At 44.8% G+C, this 26,122-nt stretch overlaps 1 protein-coding gene across 1 annotated transcript in view; it reads right to left on the reverse strand.

Annotated features, from left to right (window-relative positions):
• Positions 1-18,507, reverse strand: part of PADI3 (peptidyl arginine deiminase 3) — a 50,198-nt gene extending 31,691 nt beyond the window's left edge. The window contains exons 1-2 of the mRNA XM_027842771.1: positions 18,391-18,507; positions 923-1,103 (exon numbers count right to left, since the gene is read on the reverse strand). Of these exons, the coding sequence (XP_027698572.1) occupies positions 923-1,103; positions 18,391-18,482 (273 nt within the window). The 5' untranslated portion in view covers positions 18,483-18,507. The remainder of the gene's footprint in view (positions 1-922; positions 1,104-18,390) is intronic.
• Between the last annotated feature and the right edge of the window lie 7,615 nt (positions 18,508-26,122).

Below are 26,122 nucleotides of genomic sequence, written 5' to 3' on the forward strand. Positions count from 1 at the left end.
CTTCCCAGCTCTGACATCCCATGTTCTAAGGCCTTCCCAGCTCTGACATTCTGTGTTCTAATTCCCATCTTACTCCTAATTCTGAGATTCTGTGTTTCTATAGTTCTATAAAGAATAACAAAGCTTTCTAAGGCAGCAACATTCATGCCTAGTGCTCAATTTGCTATGTCACAGCTATTTTCCATGGATACTCCGCATTTGAGAATTTATTTCTCAGCCCGTCAGATCTATGGTTCTTAACTACTTAACTAAACACTCAACTAAAATCAACAGGTCCCCCACATTATAAGGAAACAGGTCCTTTCTGCCTAGATATACCTATAAATCTATAATTACTCTTCCCCATTTATTGAATCCTAGCAAAGGAATGGTCCCCAAACATGGAATTACCCATGCCTGCCCTCTTCATCCCAAATCCAAGGGCAGGAGGGGGTGTGTTCAGGTCTCACGAAACAGTCACTGCAACGGTTATCAAAATCGAGGGATGATTCAGTGGTGAGAAGAGAAGGACTACTGGAGGTCCAAAGACCCAGGACTAGAACTCAGGTCCTTGGAGCACTCAACCAGGGTTCTCTCCTTTGAGCACAAACCCCTATAGTGTGTCTAACACTGTGCTAAGCAGTGTCAGGGTTTGGGTAAGGAGAAGTTAAAAAGTGGTAGTGATGGTTGTCAGGGGGCTAACATAGAATGGGAGAGCCGGGAGGGGCCAGAGCACACAGAATGTCAGGAATGAGAACCCTGGAATTAATCAAGTCCACTTCCTTCATTTCACCAATGAGGAAAGGAAACAAGTCCAGAGAGAGGAAGTATCTCATTGAAGGTCACCAGTGATTGAGTTCCCTCGAGAGGAGATTCCAATCACTCAAGCATTTCCTGCTGAATCTCCCACTCCACTCCTTTGGCACAAGGGGCCCACGCTTACGTGGCTGTCATTCAGGTCATTGCTTGGAGAGTTCATGATGACGATGATCTCAAGCCCCATATTGAAGAGCCACCTCCTGGTGTCAGCCCGTTCTCTTGAAGTTTCCCTGTTTGGGGAGATGAAGATGTCCACGCCTGGGGTGCCATAGACTTCGAAGGTCTCTGTGCCCTCTGGGACAGACCTGAGAAAGACAACGAATGATGGGAGATGCTGGAGAGCCTCTGGGCTGCGTGCCCAATCCAAGCTGTGCCTGAATAGGAATCCTCTCAACAGCATTGATCAATCCATCCATAAGCATTTATTAAGTGCCTACTGTATGCAAGGCATCATACCAGTTGCTGGGGATACAAGGATAAGAATGAAACAAACCCTTCCCTCAGGTAGTTTACAGTCTAGCCAAGGGAAGACAAGAAGTATAAATATAACACTTACTAGCTGTGTGACCTTGGGCAAGTCACTTAGCCCCGATGGCCTCATCAAAAAAAAGAAGTATAAATATAAGTAGATATAGATAAAATAGAGGGTAATTTAGGGGAGACCAACATTAGCAGCTGAGAGGAGGGGTCCAGGAAGGCTTCATATAGAATGTGGTACCTCCGTAACAAGTGGCTGTCCATCCCCTACCTGAGCTTGCCTGGCCCATTTTGGGGCAGCTCTCGTCAGAAAGTTTTCCATAGGTCAGTTCTTCCCTCTAACTTCCACTCACTGTTTCTTGCTTTACTCTCTGGAGCCAAGCAGGACAAGTTCAATTTCATTTCCATGTGATGACCCTTCAAATACCTGAAGACAGCCATGGAATCATAGAGTTGGAAGGGACATCAGAGCCCATGCGGTGGATAATTTCTAACTGAGGGAACACATACTGAGCTATGTGAGTTACTAGCAAAACAGGCCTGATAAATGGGTCAATGGACTCCCCAGTCAGTCCAAAGACCCTGAATACAGAGCGAGAGAATTTTACATATTAAAAACAGTTAATCAAATAAGATCAATTAATTAAAAGAAAACAATGAACAGGATACAAACATGGTTACAAAATTAGGCAATCTGATTTCTAATTTGAGAAAAGATTAGTGGCTTTCCAAGTTGGGATGGGTGGGGGAACAGTGAGTTTTGGTCAATTTGGGAGAGGCCCAGTAGGTCTTGAGGGCTTTGTTTTCCCAGAACTGAGAGATGCTGATTAATTGCATTCACCTGCATTTGTGAAGCAATAGATGGCTTATAACATCTAGTTTTCCATGGATGCTTTGCAGAAACACAAGATGGAGGCAACACAAGATGGAATCAGTGTTCATGAGCTAGAATCTTCTTGGTTTTCTCAATTCCGACACCAAACCAATTCCATTTTGTAACTGGCCTTCATGCTGTCTCATCACCCATCTAGTCCAACCTCATCTTACAGATGAGATCATCGAGGCCAAGGATGGTTTAGTGAGTTACCCAAGGTCATTTAGACAGTAAGTAAGAGGAGGGATTTGAACCCAGGTCCCCTCAGCTGGCACTTTTCCCAATGCATACCCTGTTGACAATTTTGTCTTGAAGGCATTGTTCTCTAATGGAATGAGCACTAGTCCTGGAGTTGGGAGACCTGAGTTCACTTCAGACTAACTTGGTGACTCTAAGCCAATCTCTTCCCCTTTCTGAGTCTCAGTTTCCTCATTAATAAAATGGGGGTAAGGATACTTTATATGACTGTACCAACCTCACAACACTGTTGCAAGTAAAGTATTTTGTTTCTTTTAAAAAATTTTTTCTTATTATTGTTTTGGATGTAACAAATGTCAACATACAATATCCAAAAAGAAAGAACAGAAAAAAGAGAATTGTATAGGAAACTATGAGCCTAATATAGAGGTATTATATTTAACATAATAATGCCAACCCATATCCCTGTTTCTCTATGTCCTCTTTTGACCATCTGGAGTAAAGAGGGTTAAAAAACATTAAAGGTTTATTAGATACATGGAGGGCAGCTAGGTGGTGCAGTGGATAGAGTGCCAGACCTGGAGTCAAGAAGACTCATCTTCCTGAGTTCAAATCCAGCCTCAGACACTCACTAGCTGTGTGACCCTGGGTAAGTCACTTAACCCTGGTCTGCCTCAATTTCCTCATCTGTAAAATGAGCCGGAGAAGGAAATGGCTGACCACTTTAGCATCTCTGCCAAGAAAAACCCAAATGGGGTCACAAAAAGTCAGACATAACCGAAATGACTAAATAACATAAAAATTATTATGGTTACTATTATTACTATTAATAATTACCAGGCTGCTAAAGAGGTCCAAAAAGGTTAAGAACCCTGAAGTACTATATCCTGCTGCTTTTTCTCTGCTGTCCCAGATGTCCCTACTAGCATCATTCCACCCTCTCCCCTCTGCCATGGGGCACTCCTGTCTTAACCTGTCCTTATTTTTCTCATAGATCAATTAAATGGGAACTAAAGTGGGATTTGGGGAACCATACTGAAATGGCAGGAAAGGAAATGAGAGGATGATTAGACTTCATCCCAATCCCCAATCTCATCAATTTCTCTCTCTCTCTCTCACTCTTTCTCTCCAATTCAATCAACATTAATTAAGTATCTATGAGGCAAAGAACTTGCTGTGATACAAAGATGAAAATGGGATAGACTTTGGCCTCAAGAAGCTTTCATTTCATTCTACTGAGTGACAGATAAGTGTGTACGTGTGTGTGTATATACATTACACAAATACTTGCATATATGCATACATATAAAAATGTTTATGCATATGCTCATATAGATACTACATGTATATGTACACATATACATACATACTCTGACATATACACATACTTTTCATATATGTATATATAGATATATATGGACTGTATGTGTGTGTATGTGTATCATTTACAAACTATGGATAACAAGTAAAATGAACTAGAAATCTTAACTCAAGGAGGTAAATTTGGCCTCATTATATTACTGGATGAAGCTCATGACAGGAATTTTATTCTGGAAGCATAGACCTTATTCAAAAGAAACAGGACATGGGACAGTTAGGTGATGCAGTGGATAGAGCACCGGCCCTGGAGTCAGGAGGACCTGAGTACAAATCTGGCCTCAGACACTTGACACTTACTAGCTGTGTGACCCTGGGCAAGTCACTTAACCCCATTGCCTAGCAAAACAAAACAAAACAAAACAAAACAAAAAACAACAACAACAACAAAAGAAACAGGACAAGTGAAAGAGTAGACGGGTAGTGTAACATATTAAGAAAATACACTCATATGAGGAAATAGAGGACTCAGAGGAGGGAGCCTGATGGAAAAGATTCAAGGAAAGATCAATGGAGACAAATGCAAAAGCAGTGTTGTCATCTGAGTGAACTACAGTCCACCTGGACAGAAAGAGGAAATAGATGAGAAGTTTGGGAATTAGATTACAAGCCTAGCATAGAGGCGTGGTATAACTGCAATAGGAAACCAAATATCTAGAGACCTGCTGGGATTTACTCTTTGCCCAAAGCAAAAGAGGTAGGTATTTCTTGACCTGTCTTAACAATAACTTGGGCCTTCAAAAAGGTAGAGGAACCATCAAAGGAAAGCTCTATTCTGGATCTGATTCTTGTCAATAGGAACTGGTTGCTGGAGACGAAACGATAGGAATCTTGGGGAAGTGACCACACCATCTTCGAGTGTGTGATAGAGAAAGAAGGGAAAGCTAGGAATGGTCTAGCATGCATCTTAGACTTGGTAAAGCAAATTCCAAAGAGCTTAAAGGAAATATAAGAACTTGTGAACTAAAATTCTGCAGGGGAAGTCATCCCAGGAGGAATGGGAGGCTCTCAGTAACAAAATTATGGAGACAAGAAGAGAAATGATTCAATGGGAAGAAAAAAGGAGAGTTGTCTATAGAGACCAAAGTGAACACAATAAGGAACTCATCACCCAACTTAGGAGAAAGTACTCACACCTGGAAAGAAACAAGAAAGTTCTGTAGGCAGTGACACCTGAACTGAGCTTTGAAGGAAGTCTAAGTGTTGGAGGTAAGTGGAGTACGCCTCCCAGGCATTCAGGAAGGACAGTGCATACAAAGACGTGGAGACAGGAGGGGGCGTGGGGAATTTGAGGAACATAACAGGTAGCAGACCGGCTTGACTGCAATGCGGAACACGAGAAGGAGAATGAAATGAAATAAGTCTGTCAAGTTTATGAAGTGCTATCTATATACATGCTGGCTATTATTATTACTGTTGCTGTTATGACAGCTGTGTGATGAATGAACTGGAGAGGGAAGAAACTACAAGGAGACTAATTAGGAAGTTATTTCAACAGCCTAGAAGGATGATGAAGACCTAAACCAGGGGTGGGGAACCTGCAGCCTTAAGGATTTGTTCTGTAAAATTTAGATTCAGTCAAAAGGCTGCACTTAAGGACCTAGAAGGCCACGAGTTCCCCACCCCTGCCCTAAACCATTACATACTCCGTTCCCTCTGGGTTTCCATGACACTGCTCTCTCCTGGTTTTCCCCCACCTGTCTGACCACTCCTCAGATTCCTTTGCTGGTTCATCAATCATCACACTCCCTAACTTTGGTTGTCCCTCACGGCCCTGTCCTGGGTCCTCTTCTCTCCTCCCTCTGTACTCTCTTACTTGGTGATCTCATTAGCTCTCCTGGATACAATTGTCTCTACACAAATGATGTCCAATCCATACACAGAGCACTAGTTTCTCTTCCTAGCTCTAATCACCAACGAACCGTCGATGAGATCTCCTAACTGGATCCGACACTCAACTTGTCCAAAATAGGGCTCGTATTTTTACTCCCAAACCCACTCCTCTTCCCAACTTCCCTATTGGTGTCAAGGCCAAACAAAACAAGGACGTCACCGTCCTCTCAGCCCTCCAATTCTGCCCCCTCGGTATCTTCCCATCTCCTCACTCTCACTCATTGCACATATCCAATCATTTGCCAAATACCGTCATTTCTGTCTTCTCAGCATCTCTCGAGCGTATCTCCTTCTCTCTTCCCATATGTCCGCCACCCTAGTTCGGGTCTCATTTCAATATCCTCCTGTTTGGTCTTCCTTTTTCAAACTTCTTCTCACTCCAGTCCATCCCCATACAGCTAGCAAAGTGACTCTCCTAAAGTACAGACCTAACCACGTCACTCTGTGACTCCATAAACGCCTGTGGCTCCCTAGTGCCTCTAGGAAAAAATGAAACTCTTCCGCTGTTGCTCATCCTTTATTCTCGAAAAGGCCCAATGACATCACAAGGGTGATGTCTTGACCTGCTTGTGAATTGGACTTAAGTGAGGCCCAGCCTTCAGAGTCACCAGCCTCACTTTCTCCTCCAGTCATCAAAGTCCAGCAGCAAGACAAAAGTCAAGCCGACTGGCGATAGGATAAAGTTGAGACTCCTCTATTTGATATTTCAATGCCCTCAAGCTTCCTCTACTTTAGGCAAATTTTAATCCCACCATTCTACAGGCTTGAATGTGTCTCATAGGGAGAAGGGAATGTACATAGCCTCATAGAAGCACAGATTTTGAGTTAGAAAGACTCTCAGAGGTCACTGAATCCAACCCCCTCATTTTACAGATGAGGAAACTGAGGCCACTGGAAGGTAGAAGAAGATGGAATGATTCTTTGGGTCGTGTGTCGGAGATTTTCCTGCAAAGTTGAAGCTGCTGAGCAAGGATGCTGGGGGCTTCAAGGAGCTCATTGGTGGTGAAGGACCCGGTTTATTTTGGGTAATCTCTTATCTCTAGTGCTCTAAGGTTTACGAACACCCTGGAACAACTCTGTTCAGTTAGAAAGTTAATCAATAACCATTTATTAAGCACCTACTCTGTGTCAGGCACTACTCTAAGCTCTGGAATTCCAAAGAAAAGCAAAATACAGCCCCCTGCTCTGAAGGAATTCACAATAAAATGTAGGAGACAATATGCAAACAGCTACATACAAGCTATATACAGGATAAATTTATCTATCCCTATTTTACTAAGAAGGAAACTGAGGCTCGGCAAAGCATATGGAGTACAGTAGATAGAGCACAGGGCTTGGAGCCAGGAACGCCTGACTTCAAATCCTCCCTCAGACACTTACTAGCTGTGTGACCCTGGGCAAGTCACTTAATTTGTCTCAGCCTCAGTTTCTTCAACTGTAAAATGAGGAGTTTGTATTTGTTGACCTCTAAAATCCCTTTTCTACCTCTATAAGCCTATGATAAATGGAGTGGCGTACACAGTTACACAGCTTGTAAGTGTCATAGCTGGAATTCAAACCCATATTTCTTGACTCAACTGAGAAAATATGCTGAGAGTGAGTGTGGATTAGAGGCCAGCAGAGCCAGAAGAGCAGGGCAGCAGCAGCAGCAGCTCCCACAGGGCTGAGGTCTCCTCTCCCTGGGGCAAGTAGGGAATATTCCCAGGTGTCTGTGTCCATCAGGGATGTGGCTTGTCAGTCAGTTGAACAGCATTTATTAAGTTCCTACCGTGTGCCGGGAACAGCAAGTAGGATGTGGGATGCTCAGAGAGCACATAGTATGTTGTTGTTCATCCTTCATTTCCAAAGAGGACCAATGACCTCATGGGGTGATGTCTTGACTTTCGAGTGAATTGGATTTAAGTGAGGCAGAGCTGCACAAAGTCCTCAGCCTCATTCTCTCTTCCAGAGTCATTAAAGTCCAGTGACGAGGCAGAAGCCAAGGTGACTGGGATGGTCCAGGATGCAGTAGATGACCTTGACACCTTTGATCATTGCCCATTCTGCCAGGGAAAGTCTTCACATGCTTGGGGTAGACATCCCCGTAATTTACCAAAAGGTTTGAGGCCCGTTGGTTACCCTCAACCTGGTTTAGCCCGTCTGCCCGGTTGGTTTACTGGGGTGTGGCTCGTGCACCTGCTACAGTTTCTTGGAGCCACAGGTGAGAGCTGGGTGAAGGTGAACGAGCAGCCCTGAAAAGGACTTAGCAGGTCCTCACAGCCGAGGCGCTAGTCCTCCTGGCCAGACACCATGATTCTGACCACTCTGGAACTGAACGGCACCCACTGGCTTGTTCTAGATGTCTCATCTCTAAAGAAGAAGACAGCAAGAACACGACCTCTTGAGTCCCCAGGATGACTCAGAGGGGTCCCAAAGCAACTTGTAAAAACAAAACAAACAAACAAACAAAACAAAACAAAAAAAAAGACGGAGTAGAAGGGATCATCAGACAGGATCCTTATAATCTGAAGGTTAGACAACAACAGCTCTGTGTGGAGTTCCCATACTCCTAATGGGTAGTTTTTGGGAAGAAAGTCAGTTCTCCTCTCTAGACTATGATTTCCAAGATGGATAGGTGCCCTTTTACCTCCTGCCCTCAAGTATCCAGGCAACTTTGCTGGTCCTTTTGGGGGACCCTCAGAGAAATGAAGAGAGATAAGACCTATTACAGAACCTTAGGACTGGAAGGGACCTCAGAGGTCTTTGGCTCAATGGCTACTTGAACAAGGTTTTCTCTACAACACACCCAACAAGTAAGTAGCCATCCAGCCTCTGCTTACACTCACCCCTCACTCTCCCACCACCCACGGACTCTTCCATCCAGCGATGTTGGCTTCCTGGCTGCTCCTCAAACAAGCCTCTCCCTCTCACAACTCCAGGCATTTTCTCTGGCTGTCCCCCATACCTGAAACTATCTCCTTCCTCCTCCTTTCTGCCTCCTAACCTCTCTGGCTTCTGTCAGGTCTCACCTCCTACGAGAAGAACTTTCCTAATGCCCTCTCACGTTAGTGCCTTCTCTCTACCAGCTCTCTCCAGTGTGTCTTCTGTGAAGCTTGCTTGTTTCTGGTTATTTGCATGTTATCTTCCCCATCAGACTACGAGCCCCTCGGGAGCAGGGATCATCAGGTACCTTTCTCTGTATCCCAGCACATAATAAGTGCTATTGGAGAACCCTAACGGTTAGGAAATCTTGGCTGAAAACAAGCCTAAAGCTGCCCTTGTGCAATTTCCCTTTCCCCTCCCTCCCCCTGCCCCCAGTTCTGCCCTTAGGACCACGTGGAATCTCCCTGCTAACCCAGCTACCTGGTGCATCACGTGCCATCCTGTATTATACTTATTTGTGTGGCTCATGGCTCCCTCATAATCAGAACTCCCATTTCTATGGAACATCGAGGTTTATAGAATGCATCCCTTACAGCAGCCCTGTGTGAAGTAGGGAATGTCCCCTTCATACAGATGAGAAAACTGAGGCTCAGAGACATGACCAGAGTTTGCCCAAAACTACACAGTCATTAAACGCCAAAGCAAAGACTCATAGTATCCTAGAGGCAGAGCTGGAAGGGACCTTAAAGGCCCTCCATTCCGAACTCCCTCATGTACAGGTGAGGGAACCGAGGCTCAGAGAGGTCAAGAGATTTGCCCAGCATCACACGGCTTTTAAGTTTCTGAGTCAAGATTTAAACTCAAGTCTTCCTGGCTCCAAATCCAATTGCTCTTCCCACTACACCATTAACAGAGTTTCTCAATCTCTCTCTCCCCTATCCCGCCTCCTCCCATCCCCTTCCCCCTTCCCTCCTTCTCTCTCTCTCTTTCTCTCCCTCTTTCTCTCTCTCTCTCTTTCTCTCTGTCTCTCTCTCTCTCTCTGTCTGTCTCTCTCTCTGTCTCTCTCTTTCTCTCTCTCTGTCTCTTTCTCTCTCTCTCTCTCTCTCCCCCTCCCTTTCTCTGTTTCTCTGTCTCTGTCTCTCTTTATCTCTCTCTGCCTCTTTCTCTCTGCAAACTTTTTGATCTGGCGTCATGATTTTATCAGTGCAAGGGAAATTCTCGTTGTGGACACGCCCTCCATGTGCTCTGCAGATACACACATAGCCCACCTGCCTTCCTTTCCCCCTCAGATTTCTATCTTTGACTCTTGCTCTGGAACCATAACTAAATGAATGGTACTCCATTACTGGAAAGGGTGTGACCATCTCCTGCCCTCTGGCTCCCTCCCCTTGCCACTCAGTGATCTCCCATAGAGTGGGATTCCTTCCCGTAGAGTATAAGCTGCTTGAGAGCAGGCACGGTATCACTTCAGTATTTGTGTCCCCAGCACTCAGCACAGTGCCTGGAACATAATAAGCACTTCATAAAGGCTTGCTGAATTAAATTAAATTGGAACATTGCCTGGGACACTTAGAACTTAAACAATTTGTACAGGTGGCACAACCAGCAAGGGTTTGAGATGGGTATAGACTCAGGTATTCATAACTCAGAGGTAGCTGGGTAGTGCAGTGGATAGAGTGCTAGGCCTGGAGTCAGGAAGACCTGAGTTCAAATCTGGCTTCAGACATTTACTGGCTGTGTGACCCTGGGCAAGTCACTTAACCCTGTTTGCCTCAGTTTCCTCATCTGTAAAATGAGCTGGAGAAGGAAATGGCAAACCACTCCAGCATCTTTGCCAAGAAAACCCCAAATGGGATCACCGAGAGTCAGACACGACTGAAAAACAACAACTTACTAAGAGTCAATTGCCTTTACGTAGAGCAGTGGATAGAACACTGGACTTAAGAGTCAGAAAGACCTGAATTCAAATCCAACCCCAGATACTTACTAGCTGTGTGACCCTGGGCAAGTCACTTAATGCTGTTTGGCTCAGTTTCCTCATCTGTAAAATGAGCTGGAAAAGTCAATGTCAAACCACTCCAGTATCTCTGTCAAGAAAACCCCAAATGAGGTCATGAAGAACTGGACAGAACTGACCACCACCAACAAAACATGCCAGGGTTATTGTCAGCATCAAGTGGTGTTCAATAAAAAACGTGTCCACTTGTCCCCCCCACCACTAACCATTGTGCAAGACTGCCTTCTACATTATTACGACGATCGCTAGACTGTGAACCCCATAAAGCAGTTACCGAGTCTTTTTTATTTAAGCTCTCCCTACACAGTGCACATAACAGGCATTTAATAAATGTGAATTAAATTACACTGAATTAAACAAAACAAGAAATCACAAGCAGCGTGATAGAAAATCCCCCCCCCCCCAGATCTGGGTTACATGGCCTTTCAGGTTTGGAGTCAAGATTCAAACTCAGATCTTCCTGGCTCCTGGTTAGGGGACCTGAGTGGTGGCCCCAGCACTTATTCATCTCGTGACCTTGGGCAAGTCCTTCCCTTTCCCTGGGCCTCAGTCTCATTCTCTGTAAAACGGAGCTAATAGTCCCTACTCACTCTTCCTCACAAGGTTGCCATGAGGGCCAAATGAAAAGGTCTATGTGAAAGCTTCCTGGAAGCTGTAAAAACAAATGCTACTAAAAACCAGGGGAGTGTTGTTATTAATTAGCACTGTAGGAGATCAAAGGCAGGAGAGGGCTGGTGAGGTGACCTGCAGAAGAAGGACCGGCCTTGTCCTGTTTGGCCCCAGAGGGGCAGAACCAGCATCAAGGGGGCAGGGAGGATGTACTGGGGCAAGTGGAAAGGGAGAAAGCATAGGCAGATTTAGTCTCAGGGTCAGGGAAAGCTTCCTCACAATGAGAGCTATTCCAAAGTAGAATGGTCTGCTTCTGGAGATAGTGAGTTTCTCATCATTGGAGGTATTCAAGCAGAGGAGAGATGGCCCCTTGTCAGACAAATGTTTTAAAGGAAATTCTCCATCAACCTCAGTTTCCTCTTCTGTAAAATGGAGGTAATAATCACACCTACCTCACAGGATTGCTGTAAGGGTCAAGGAAGATAATGTCTGTGTAATGCACTATATAAAAGTGAGCTATTATCGCCTTTGCTGAGCTTTTCCCTCCCCCTCTGGGAATGTTAAAATTGGATTTTACACTTCCCAGCCTACACTCCTTGGACCTAGAGATTCCATTCTAGGGATGGAGGGACTTCACTTAGATACTCAGAATTTCAACTCAAGCCCCCATCAGGTTCACAGTATGGGAACAACAAGAATAATAACAATAATAACAACAATAAGAAAGATGAACATGAAACAATTTCTGCCCTCACAAAGTTTACATTCTTTTAAAGGAGACAAAACATGCACATAAAAGTAAATACAAGGTATATACAAAGCGAATTCAAGGTCATTTTTAGAGGGAGAGAGAGCCCTTAATAACTGGGGTAAAGCAGGCCAGGACCCACAAAGGAGTGACATCTGAGCTCCTTCGGAGAAAACTAGAGATTCTCTAAGATCAAGGGGAACCTTTCCCATTCTGTAGGACCTGCTGGAGCTCTGCTGGCCCAGATCATCCCAGCACCAAAAGTATCCACATATCAAAATTAATAACAATAACAAATAATAAAAATAGAACAATAATTACATTATAATATAATTAATAATAATAATAAATCCTCTTTCTGTGCCTCAGTTTCCTCATCTATGGGAGGCAGAATGGGTACAGTAGGAAAGACACTGGGTCCAGAGTCAGAAGACCTGAGTTCAAGTCCCCCTTCTGCCATTTAACATCTGTATGACTTTGAACAAATCACCTCTGCATCAACCCTGTTAGTTATGGCATGTTTGGTTGTTGTTTGGTTGTTTGTTCGTGTCTGACTCTTCCTTACCCCATCTGGGGTGTTTTTGGCAGAGATCCTGGAGTGGTTTGCCATTTCCTTCTCCAGCTCATTTTACAGATGAGGAAACTGAGGCAAACAGCATGAAGTGACTTGCCCAGGGTCATACAGCTAGTAAATGTCTGAGGCCAGATTTGAACTCAGGTCTTCCTGACTCCAGGCCTAGAGCTCTATCCAATGCATCACCCAACTCAGAGTTACGAGTTTAGTTAGTAAGAAGGTTGGATTAAATGGCCTTTAAGGTCCATTGCAATTCTAGATCTATGATCCTATGACCTGAGGTCAGATTCTGGCTTCTCCACCAGCTAGGTTGCGCAGTGGTTAGGGCATTGGGCCTGGAGGCAGGAAAACTTGAGTTCAAATATGGCCCCAGACACCTACTGGATGTGTGACCCTGGACAAATGACTTCACCTCTGTCTGCCTCAATTTCCTCAACTATAAAATAGGGAAAACAATAGCACCCACCGCCAGGGTTGCTGTAAGGACAAGAACAAGATAATATTTGTAAAGTGCTTAGCAAAATGTCCGGCACATAGTAGGCACTTAATAAATATTTGTTTTCTTTCCTTCCTTCTTATGTGATGCTGGCCAAGGCTCTTTACCAATCTGGGCCTTAGCTCCTCATTTGTAAAATGAGTAGGGTGGTATGGATTCAATGACCTCCCAGGTCACCTTGTAGTTCTAAGTCTGGAATCCTAGGATGTCAAAATTTCCTTTCAATTCAAAATCTCATGATCATTTATTACCTGGGTGATCTCAGACAAGATCATCGAATTCAACCCCCTCATTTTACAGACCGAGGAGGAACCATGGTTTACCAACCTGGAGGATGTGGATGGCCAAAATATTAGTGACCTTGGAAGGCAGACCCGGTGGTCTCACCCCCTTCTCTCATGCCTTTCCCATTCTAGGCTGGTGCTCACCCTTCAAGACCCAGCTCAGGCCCACATTCTTAATGAAGCCTTCACTGAGCATCCCTGCCAACAGTGATTTTACTGAATTCTCTGAATGCCCCAAGCATCTATATGATGCAACCTAATGCTTCCTTGTTCTCTAATGATCTCCTATAGATCAACCTTCTCTCCCCAGCCAGACTGAAGATCCCTGTCAAGAGGAATGGAAAGAGCACTGTGTATATGCTGTGGGAAGAAAGAGGCTCAGGTCTCAACTCTATTACTTACTATCTATATGACCTTGAGTAAGTCACTTAACGCCAATGGACCTCAGTTTCCTCCTCTGAAAAAATAGGGAATTGAACTGGATGATTTCTAAGGCCCCTTCCAGTTCCAACATCTTGTAGCTACATGATTTAATAGCTGAGTAACCCCGGGCAAGTCATGTTGCCTCTCTGGGAATAATTCCTCAACTTTAAAAGGGGAATAATAATACTTTCCTTTTTTTTTTTTAACAAGGTGCTTTGAGATCTCCCTGAGTCATCCCAAGCAAATGGTCATGTTCTGGATGCCGTTTGCAAAGCACTCTTTAGGGATGAGAAATCAGAAGTCAACCAAGCAGGTGCCTTCAGATTGGGAACTCTGAGCTGGATTGGGTCACTTCTTACGCCTCCATTTTCTTAGCACACTCTGATCATTCTCTAAGTCAGTAGTTCTCAAAATGTAGTCTGGGAACCCTGGGGATCCCTAAGACTCTTTTAGGAAGGTCAGTGAGGTCAAAAAAATTTTGATAATAATATGAAGATGCTTTCATTTCTAATATGGTAAATGCCAATAGATATAACCCACATAAATAAAAGCTTTTTAGGATCTTCAACAATTTTTTTTGAGGCAATCAAGGCTAAGTGACTTGCCCAAGGTCACACAGCTAGTAAGTGCCAAGTGTCTAAGACCAGATTTGAAGTCTTCAATAATTTTTAAGGGGGCAAAGGGGTCCTAAGACCAAAAAGTTTGAGAACTGCTACTCTAAGCAGTTTAAGGATTGTCATGAGGAAAAGGTTTATCATACTTGAAAGTACCACAGTGGAGAGAACATTAGGATTAGAAGCAGGAGGATCTGAGTTCAAATCCTGCCTCACACTAGCTGCATGACCCTAGCTGAGACACTTAACTCCTCTCAGTCTTATTTTCCTTCATCTGTTAAAAGGGGATATTAATAGCTCCTAGGTTCGGGGGTTGTTGTGAGGATCAAAGGAGATGACACATGAATTGGAAACCTTAAAGCACTATGTCAATGCTAGCTATTATTATTATTGTCATTGCTGTTTTTGTTCTTCACCCCCTATATCCCTCACAGTACAGCACAAGGCTGGGCACACAGTAGTGGTTTAGTGAAGGTGGATTTGATGGAATTTCTGGATTGTTCTCTGAGTGTACCCTTATGTTTACAGACAACATTGTTCTCCCTTCTCGGACCTTAGTGGATCTACTAGTCCCAGTGTCCCAGACCCTTATTCCCATTCCCTTCAGTCCACTGGATTCCAGAACTGGAAGCAATCTGAGAGAGCTCATCTAGGCCAACCTCCTTGGGACTGTTCTTTGGGTCCAATCTTTCAAATAATTCCCAAACCACCTAATAACATGCATCTCTTCCTATTTTACATAAGAACAGCATGAGATTTTGTCATGTACCTTACTGAAAGATAGGCCAACTTTATCTATAGCTTCCCCCTGATCTAATCCTGTCAAAAAAGGAAATGAGATTACACAGGCATTTCTTCTTGATGACACCATGCTGATCCTTTGCGATCACTGATTCCTTTTCTAAATATCCATCAATCGTCCCTTTAATAATACTCTCCGAAATTTTGCCAGGAATCAACATCAAGCTCACTAGCCTATAGTTTACAAGTTCCATTCTCTTCTGTCTTTTGAAAATTCACTCTGATTCCTAGAGGGCAGGCAGCTAGATGGCACAATGGGTAGAGCACCAGTCTTGGAATCAGGAAGACTCATCTTCATAGGTTCAAATCCCTCCTCAGACACTTACTAGCTGTGTGACCTTGGGCAAGTCACTTAACCTTGTTTGCCTTAGTTCCTTCTCTGTAAAATGGGCTAGAGAAGGAAATGGCAAACCACTCCAGCATCTTTGCCAAGAAAACCTCAAGTGGGGTCATGAAGAGTCAGACATGATTGCAACAACGCGATAACAACAACCTAGAGGGCAGTTGGGTGGCACAGTGGGTAGAGCGCTGGGCCTGGAGTCAGGAAGACCAGTTCAAATCTGGCCTCAGAAACTTATTGGTTGTATAACCCTGGGCAAGTCACTTAGCCTATGTTTGCCTCAGTTTCCTCATCTGTAAAATGGGAATAATAATAGCACCTACCTTGCAGGGTTGTTATGAAGGTCAAATGAGATAATAGTTATAAAGCGTTCAGCACAGTACCTGGCACATAGTAAACGTTATATAAATATTAGCTACTATTATTATTAATTACCTGTCCAATTCTTGGACTGGAATCTGCTCTCGAGATGATTCTTCCCTCCCCACTTCCACCAAGCAAAGTCTTAGTCCAGCCATCTCAGTTCACAGAGGAGGACACTGAGGCATAGAGTAGTACCCAAAGTTCTCTAACTGCCAGTGCTGTGCTCTTCATACAGCACCATACTGGATCCTGACCCTCCCATGTCAGTAGCTTGGTGACACAGAAAGAGAAACCAGAAGACGGGAGCTGAATACTGGACCTGCCACTTTAGAATCACAGAATTTGCAAGGAGAAAGGGACCTAAGTGGCCATTGAGTCTAACTCACATGTGAAAGGCGAACATGTTAAACCATACCCTCCAAACATCACATATTACCAGTGTGACCTCAGGTAAGTCCCCTCCCTTCTCTATGCCTCAGTTTCCATTTCTATAAAACAAGGAGGTTGGCATTTGATAGCCTCTATGATAACCTCAGCTCCCCTGAAGAGATTCCTTGGATTTCAGGAAAAGAAGGGCAAACTTTGCTCAAGGATGCCCCCATGACCAATCCCCAGACTATACCTTTCCCATACACAAGTCAATGAAAAGGGGGCCTGATGGAAAGCAGGCAGCTGGGCCAGGTGAATAAGGAAGCCCCAGGGCAGGCAGTGGCGCCTGTCTGCAAGGCTTCCACCCTCAATCTCCCTCCCCCACAATAGTTTCCCCAGCCCTGACTGGCTGCCTCTGATGAATTTTGCCAGCTGTTCCAACACCCCCTCCCACTACCACCCCATCTCCTGGAAGAAGCTCGTGCAGGCTACCTCCCCTGCTCTCGCCTTTAGATCCTGTGACAGGAAGAAGCTGCCATTCTGAGAGGTGGCTTTCTGAGGACACCGCCAGGGCTGATACCCAGCCTTTCCCAAAAGCTGACTCCTCACACCCATTCTATGCAGCTCACTGCCAGTACAGCCCTGTGGCCAATCTCCCATCCTTCTTTGCAGCTGCATCTAGTCCTAACCTAGAAGTCTCAGTGGAGGAAGGAAAGCCATTCATGGTGTATTAGAAGGACCAATGGACTTGAGCTGGCTTTGAGTGCTGGCACTGCCATATACCAGTTCAGTAATCTTGAGCAATTCACTTCTCTGGACCTCAGTCTCTTCATCTAGAAACCAATCCTAATAATAGCTCACATTTATGTAGTGCTTTAAGTTTGGCAAAGTGTGTTACATTATCTCCTTTGATCCTCCCCATAAGGTAGAAGTTTTTAACCCCATTTTGCAGACGAGAAACTGAAGGTCAGAGAGGTTTATCCAGAGTTCCAGAGCTAATAAGTGCCTGAGGAGAGATTAAGGCAAACCAGATGATCTTCCAGGTCCTCCCTTCAAACTCACAGGATTCAAGGGATACTGTAGGGCTCTGAGCCAGTTGTTTATCTTCTCTGGGACTCAAGCTTCTCATCTATAAAATGGGCGCAAAAATACTTGCACATGTGGATGGCGCATCCTCTCCCTTCATTTTCCAAGAGCCAGATCAGACGATCCCATGGGCAGAAGTTTGGGAGGCATCTCCACAGGGGTGGATGGAGAGCCCTTCTCCCAGGAGCTCTAAGAATCCAACTTGAGGAGAAGCAGGACAGGAGCAAATATCCCCATCTGTCTCCACCCAGGGGATGGAGGCCCCTCCACAATTCTGATTGCACCCTGTGACAAGACCCGGGCTCTGATGTATGAGAAAAGGCCCTGAAGCTTGACACCGGACTTAGGAGCAGGACAAGCTCGGATCCCAGCAGGTTCCTAACTTGCACCCCATACACCAGAGCCAAGCCCTGCCGATCTCTGGGCTTTCAGACTCCAGGATCAGTCTGGCCTCTGCCATTTCTTCTCAAAGGTTCGTGGAGTTTTGCTCGTTTTGATTTTTAAGAAAAATGATGTTTCAGGTAAGAGGTGTAAGTGGAAAGAGTACAAGGCTGGGAGTCAAAAGACCTTACCTCCGACTTAATTAGAGCAGGTGACTTTGGACAAATCCCCGCCCCCCCCCCCCCAGCTTTAGTCTGACTATTTGGACAAAGATGGGCTGAGCTTGGTGGTGCCTAAGATTCTTCGTTCTTTGATCTTCTGTGTTCTAGGGCTCCATCCAGCTACAACAGTCTATATTCTACGATCCCACCCAGCTCTGGTATTCTCTGTTTGAAGTTCAAAGACCCCTTTCAGTTCTGACTTTCTAGGTCTGAGATCCTTTCCTGCTCTGATACTCTGTTTTCCTATGATGCTAGCATTAGTCAAAGGTTCCAGGCTTGCTCAAGATGCAATCATTCTGTGGTTTGGCCACCATTCCTAGACCACAGCCCAGGTGAGAACAGCTAAACCAAGAATTAATTCCTCTCATTATCATGAAACGCCACATGACAGAGAAATGACTTGGATGAGTCCTCACCCCCTCTTTCTCTTCATTTCCAACATGCCCTCCCATCTCCTCAGGAGCAGCGGGGTCCTCCGTGGGGTGGGAGCTCCCAGGGGAAGGCTTCAGACCAGCTTTCAGCAGAAAAGCCCATCTCTCTCCCCCAGGTCTCATGCACTCCCTGCCCCCAGTCTGGCCCTCTTACCCATAAATATCCACCAGTGTTTCCACTCCTGCCACACACACCACACTGGTGGGATGCTCCAGGGACACTCGGACTATCCTCTGGAGGGACATGATGAATCCCCACCAGGCTCCAGCCAGCGTCCCCACTGCCCCAAAGGCTAAGCATAATTCCATTTAAAAGGCCAGCCTGGGGTCTAGGAACCCTCCTCTTCTTTTTCAAAGATGACACTTCATTGGTCCTCATCTTATCCCTCCCAGGAGATCAGGCTCAGAATTGGCTGCAGGATGCCTCTCATTTACATATGAACCAGTTGCCCTATGCAACTAATTACGCCCCTAAGGGGAGCGAGCAGGTACCTGCCCAGAGATGCCTACAGTCAGGGATTCTGGATTGTGGCACCTGGTAGTGAATTTTCTGTTCCTGGCTGGGGTAGGGGGAAGTAGGGTGGGGTACAGAATGTCAGGAGTCCACTAGACCAGCAGAACTGGGGGCTCTGGAATGCTGCTGGCTTTGTCTTTGAACCAGATACTTCTGGAGGGCATTTGTCCAAGCAGATGTGAGATTCATAGTTCACTAAGTCTAGGAGTTGGAAGGAATCTCAGAGAGGCCATCTGGTCCAACCGGTCCCTGAACAAGAATCTTCTCTACAACACACTGGATATGGTGGTCACCCAGCCTTCGCTCTAAGATTCCCACAGAGGGATAAAATCACTCTCTCTCCAAGCAGTCCATTCCACTTCTGGACACCTCTGATCCTTAGGAAATTTTCCTCATTCGTTAAGCCTAAATCTGCCTCCTAACTTCTGCTTCCTTGTGGGGCCAAGCAGAACAAAACTAATCCTCTTCGTGACAACCCTCCAAATAATGAAGACTGCTATCATGTCCCTCCAACTACTTGTGTCCTCTCTCCCTAAACTCCCTCAAATGATTTGGTATTTACAGCTAGTTCCCAATTCATGTGAATAATGAATCCTATGTTTATATATATATATGTATATATGTATGCATGTATATATATATTCATATATGTGCACATTGTCTTCCCAGAGGGAATATGAGAAGGTATATTGTTTTGTTTTTTTGTCCTTGTATCCCAAGTACCTAGCAAAGTGTTTTGGCACATAGTAGGTACTTAATAAAAAACTTTTCAATTAAGTAAGTGTCCCTAAGCCTTCTCTTCTCCAAGCTAAGCATCCCAAGTTCCTTCAACTCATTCTCATAGGGGATGCTCACTAGTCCCCGCTCCACCTGGGCCACCTTTCTCTGGATGTGTTCCATTTTAGTCAATATCCTTTCTCAAATACGGTGGCCCAGAACTGAACTGGCCTTTGACCATGCCAGAGTTTAGCAGGACTACACTCTCCTCTCATTCTGTACCCTGTGCCTGTCATATTTAGCCAGATTTATGTTGGTTATTTTTGGATGTCATGTCATACTGCTAAACTTTTGAAGTCTGCTCTCACCCTGGCATAATCCAAATCTTCTCTAACCATGGATTCTCATCTCACCCCTTGTGCTTGTACAGTTGATTTTTTGGACCCAAATGTAGAACTTTACATTTATCCCCATAAAATTTCATCTTTTAATTAGTAGTGCATGTTGACATCTTCTTGGTTGATTGTTAGAATGGTAGACCTGGAAGGGATCTTAAAATATAGGATATTGATATAGATTGGGGGAACCTTTCAATATAGAATGCCAGAGTTCAAAGAGACCTTAGAGTCTATTTGCCAATCCTCTCCTTTTAAAGGAAAAAAGTGAGGACCAGGGAAGGGAGGGGACTTGCCCAAGATCTCACAGTAAGTTAGCAGTGTAGCTATGATTAGAACCCAAATGTCCTGACTGCTAGTCCAGCCCTTTCCCACTGCACCACACCAGGCTGATATTTATCTAAGGACTCTGCTTATGGCTTACCTGGCCCAATCTTAAGTCAATTTAAATTATCTCAATTTTTTCAACAGCAAAATGGATTTCTCAAGAATGGTTGTCCCAGCCCCAGGGGCAGAAGTCAGCAGCAAATGGTTCCGATTGGTTAGAAAAGCTACTGGCTCGAGGCCCTGGTTTGGAGAATCCGCCATCTGCAAGGCACCTTTCCCAATTCCCACTCTCTCCCACTGTTGGTGCTTTCCCTCAGAGATTTTTCTTGTTGTTCAGTTATACCTGACTCTTTGTGACCCGATTTGGGGTTTTCTTGGCAAAGATGCTGGGATGGCTTGCCATTTCCTTCTCCAGCTCATTTACAGATGAGGAAACTGAGGCAAGCAGGGTGAAGTGATTTGCCCAAGATCCCTCTGAAATTGCCTTCTATTTATACTCTCTATGTCATGTGTGTGTGTGTGTATGTGTGTGTGTGTGTAACACACTTATATACATATAGTTATTTGCCTGTTGTCTGTTCCATTAAAATGGAAGCTCCTTGAAGGCAGGAACTTTGTTTTTGCCTTTCTTTGTATTCCCAATACTTAGCACAGCACCTAGCACATACTAAGAACTTAATTAAATGCTTATTGACTGACTAACCAATCCCCTCAGAGTGGACATTTGCCCAGTAACCAATAGGCAAGGTCTGATTATCAAAAAATTGTAAGGTAGGAGAGGTTTGTCTTCATCATCCTCAGTCTCCCTTTCCTGTGCCCTAGTACTTCTTCCCCTCCCCCAATAAGCACAGATCAATTAATCAATAAGCATTTATTAAGCACCCACTATGTGCCAGTAACTATACTAAAGATTGGGTATACAAAGAAAGGCAAAACTAGTTTCTGCCCTCAAGGAGCTTATGATCTGAAAGGTGAGATAATGAGCTGTATACAGAATAAATAGGAAATAATTAACAGAAGGGAGGGAAAGGTTTTCCTATAGAAGGTGAGATTTTAGTTGGAACCTGAAGGAAGTCAGGGAAGCCAGGAGTCAGAGATGAGGAGGGAGGACATTCCAGGCATGGGGGACAGCATTTTTGTTAGAACAGCAAGCAAATCAGTGTTACTGGATCAGAGTACGTGTGTGCGGTATAACGTGTAAGAGAACTGGAAACATAAGGTAGGATTAGGTTATAAAGAGTTTTGAAGGCCAAACAAAAGATTTGGATTTGATCCTGGAGGTGATAGAGTGCCAATGGAGTTTATTGACTGTAGGTACCACATAGCTGGACCTGCATTTTAGGAAAATCACTTTGGTGGCTGGATGGAGACTTGCCAGTCCTCAGATGCCTAGTATCCCCACCACTCCCGCCATGTTCCCAAGCCTATTCCCAAGAAAGGAAAAGCTAAATTATTTCATGTTGAAATGCAAATAGTTGATAACCCAGATTACTGCCCCTCTCGTGGAGATTTAAATTTTGACAAGGATCAAAGCTTCATGATAGCCCATCAATCAGAGAATGTCTCAACAAGTTGTGGTATGTGAGCATAGTGGAATATTACTATACCTAAGAAATTATGAAAATAATAAATAAAGAGAAGCATGGAAGACTTACACAACCTGATGCAAGGTGAAGTTAAGCAGAGTCAGGAAAACAACATACACAAGGATTATGACTTGTTAACAGTATTTTAAATGTAATCTGGACAGGACTGGTCTCTAATCTGTGAATAGCCGGAGCTGCACAAAGCAGGTCAGAGACAGGAATTCCAGGAAACAAGTAATAGTTTAATTAATTATTTCAGAGTGGAGAATCGGTCTGCAGACCTTTGAAGTTCTCCTGAGGAGAGCTCTACGTGCTGGAATAAAGGCACAGTTCATATACTTAAATCACAAGTGGGAAACGGGGGAAGGTGGATTACAACACAATCATTTCCAGGGCCTGAGTGGTATGCCATGACAACCCCACGGGTTCAGGACAATACAGGAGTTCTTGAGTCCTGTGGGAACAGTATCGTTTCTAGCCTTGGGGGTCATGATTACTTGGTGGGGCACACGACCAGAGATTTGAGACAGGAACAGGTTCTACAATCTTTGATTTGATTCACTTAAGGTACTCAGGCACAGGAAAGTAGTGATTGTGAGAGCTTTGTCAAGGGTTTGATGGATCATTTCAAGCTGCTTTGTGAATTTCTGACTCCCAAGCCAAATGAGGCAGCTCTGAGAAATCTAAATTATTAATATATTCATTACATATATCATAATTCCCTTCACAGATTATATAAACACAAAGAACAATAACAAAACAACTGAATCTAAACGCCATGGAATTTTAGTGATCAAACTTAACCACCCCCCCAAAATAAAGGTATGAGAAGGTATCTTTAGGGGTAGCTAGGTGGTATCGTGGATAGCGCACTGTCCCTGGAGTCAGGAGGACTTAAGTTCAAGTCTGACCTCAGACACTTACTACCTACGTGACCCTGGGCAAGCCACCTAACCCTGATTGTTGAGAGAGAGAGAGAGAGAGAGAGAGAGAGAGAGAGAGAAGGCACCTCCACTTCTTCTTAAAAGAGGTAGGCAACAATGGGTTTGGAACACTGACTATAATGCCAGACTTTTTGGATGTTTTGGTTTATTTTGATGAAATTTTTCCCTCTCTTTTTTTCTTTGTTATAAGGGATGGCTCTCTGGGGGTGGGGGAGAAGAGGTGTATATTGAGAAAAGTAGGTGATGCAAAAATAAAAGATAAATTTTATTTATTTAAAAGCCTTAAGCTACAGGAATAGAAATCTTACATTGGGATTTCAAGCACCAATGAGGCAGATCAGAAAAGGGTTGGGAGTCAGCAACAGCAGTGGTTTGGCTAAACTTGCCCTTTTTGGTATTTCTTAGCACAGTGCCTAGATTAGTGAAAGTGCTTAATATATGTTTGTTGACTGGCTGACTGTATGTTCATCTTGCATATATCTTCTCCCCTCCCATCTGACTATAAGTTTCTTGAGGACAGCAAATCTGTCTTTTTTTCTTCTCTTTATCCCTAGACTTTATGTCTAACACAGTACTTTGCACAGAGTAAGCTATGAATACCTCTCTGTTGCCGGGGTGGTGCTTGAAGCCTTTCTGACACGGGAGGCTGCCAGGGCTTTTGCTTCACTGATGTATCCCTTATGGAAGTGACGGTCACTTTCACGCAAGGAGGAATCAGGAGAGGACTTTGTGGAGGGCGTGGATGAACTGAAATCTGTGCCTCTGAAGGGGACACCTAATGGATAAGATCAGGGGAAAATTTGAGTGTTTGACTATTCAAGGGATAAGATTTAGAGCAGAAAGATACCTCAAAAGCAATCTTGTCCAACCCCTTCCCTTATTTCACAGAAGAGGAAACTGAGGCCTGAGAGCTGAAGCATTTGCCCAAGGTCACCCAAAGAAGAGAAAAAACCAGAACCCGGGTCTTCTGACCCCAATCCAGCATTTTCCCCAGTATACCCTTATATATTTGGCAGAAGGAGAGAGCCCTGGAAACAACCAGGTATTTGCCCAGCCTGTCCAAGAGAAATAGCCCAGCCCTTCGGGCCAGGGAGGAGAAAAGTTTCCTCCCCCTTTCCCCTTGCCCAAAACAAAACAAAACAAAAAACCTTAGGTCCCCTCTGAGATGGAGCAGATAAGCAGATGGAGGCTGGGAAGAGATGAAGAGAGGATCCACTCCTCCCAAGATAATCATCAACAGGGTGGGACACAGCTCGAGGGCAATGGGGCATGTGCCCAGGGTCCTGTGGGATAAGCTGCATGCTTGGCACTTTGTGGATAATGGGTGGGAGGGGGGAGGAAGAAAGAGGAAGCCTCAGCACAATGGATATGATGCTCTGCATGGCGTTCTTATGGAGAGGTAGATGCAGAATAGAAAGAATATTAGATTTGAGTCAGTGGAGGTGGGTTTGAATCTCCATTGTGCTACTTTGTGTGACCTTGGGCACCTTGGCACAAGATCTCAGTTTCACCAACATGCCCTGTACCCTTCCCCTCCAAATTAATAGGTTGATCCAGGTCTCTAAGCTTCCTTTTGATTCTAGATCTTATGATCCTAATTAAAAGAGCATGGGACAGGAAGTCAGGTGAACCATTTACTAGCTGCCTGACCCTGGGCAAGTGGACTTCTCTGAGCCTCAGTTTTCTTATTTGTAAAATGGAGATAATCATAGTTGCAAAAGCGTGGTACTGCTTCTGAGCTTGGACAAGTCTCTTAGCTTCTCTGAGTCTCAGTTTCCTTATTTGTAAAATGGAGATAATCACAGTTATAAGAGCATGGTATTAATCCTGAACTTGGACAAGTCTCTTAGCTTCTCTGAGCCTCAGTTTCCCCATCTGTAAAATGAGGGACTTGGACAAGATGACCTCTGGGGACCCTTCCAGCTCTGATTCTATGATCCTATGACTTGGAGTCAAGACGATCTGAATTCACATCCCGTCTCCAATACTTACTAGCTGTGGGATCATGGGACAAGTCACCACCTCCCTGAGACTCAGTTTCCTTATTGGGAAAGTAGGAATAATAACAGTAGTAGCTGCCTCACAGGACCATGAAGCTCCATGGTGTTTGCAAAGGGCTTTGCAAATTTGAAAGCACCACACAAACGTTAACTGTCATTGGTAATGATAGTAACACCACTAAGCCGCCAGTTCTCTCCACGAGTGAAGGGAATGATGGCTTCTGCTCCATGCAGAGGGGGGCAGTAGCAGTTGAGCTGGGCTAGGCTGGGAGGTGGGGATGTAGGGAGCAGGAAAAGAGAAGATAGCATGGGTGGGCACTGCCAGGTTCTTGTTTCACACTCCCAAACCCCCTTCAGATGCCCAGGGACCGACTCCAAATCAGATGTGAGTGTGTTTATGCTTTTATTGACCACCCCGGAGGTGGTCGGCTCCTCATTGACCATCATCCTGCAACATTCTCAGAACAGACTTCCTGAGGATCCTCTCTAAGAGGGGATCGCTGTGGGACAGTCCCAGGTCTGTGCACTAGGGAGAGAGCGGCCCTGAGGGCAACCGGTTTCCCCTTCCCACCTTCTCCTCCTCTCACATGAATCATTGCACAGCCCTCCTGAGTCCTGGCATGGAACTAGAGAACTCTCTCTGACCCTTAGAGGCCCCATCCGTTCTAATCCCCCCCTTCCCCACACCTTCAGATCCAGGATGCTTTCTTTTGTCTCCTGGTTCCACTGGGACTCTTTTCTAAGCAAAAGCTGGGTCAGGGAATCGTGAGGCTGGGGGTAAGTGGGAATAAGGAACATTCACTGCAGCACCAGGGCTTATTCAGTTCCAAACTGACCCCTGGCCCATCAGCATCCTCAGAGGCACCACCAGCAGGACAATGGAAAGTGTCCTGCACCAGAAGATTGGCATTCTAGTCTCAGCACTGCCGAGAACTCTTTGTGGGACATTGGGCAAAGATGATACCACAGAAAAGAACCCTGGCTTTGGAGCCTAGGGATACACGTTCTTCCCCTGCCTCTCACTTAACGTCCTGCATCATCTTGAGCAAGCCACTTAACCTGAGCCTCAGTTTCTATATCTGTAAAATGAGGAGGTTGGAATAGAAGGGCAAAGGTTAGGGGAGAGCAGCCTGGCTTCCACTTGTAGATTTGAGAACCTATGGATTTCTTATCTCTAGACCTCAGCGTTCTACATCCATAGAATGTGATTGGGGAAGATGGGAAAGGATATAGGTGACTTCTAAAAGTCTTCTAACTTTGATATTCTGTGTTCTAAGGACCCTCCCAGCTCTGACATTCTGTGTTCTAAGGGCCTTCCCAGCTCTGACATTCTAGATTCTAAAATCCCTCCCAGCTCTACATTCCATGTTCTAAGGGCTCTTCTAGCTCTGATATTCTATGTT

This window comes from Vombatus ursinus, unplaced genomic scaffold, assembly GCF_900497805.2.
Source record: "Vombatus ursinus unplaced genomic scaffold, bare-nosed wombat genome assembly UNPS02014884.1, whole genome shotgun sequence".
Classification (NCBI taxonomy): Eukaryota; Metazoa; Chordata; class Mammalia; order Diprotodontia; family Vombatidae; genus Vombatus; species Vombatus ursinus.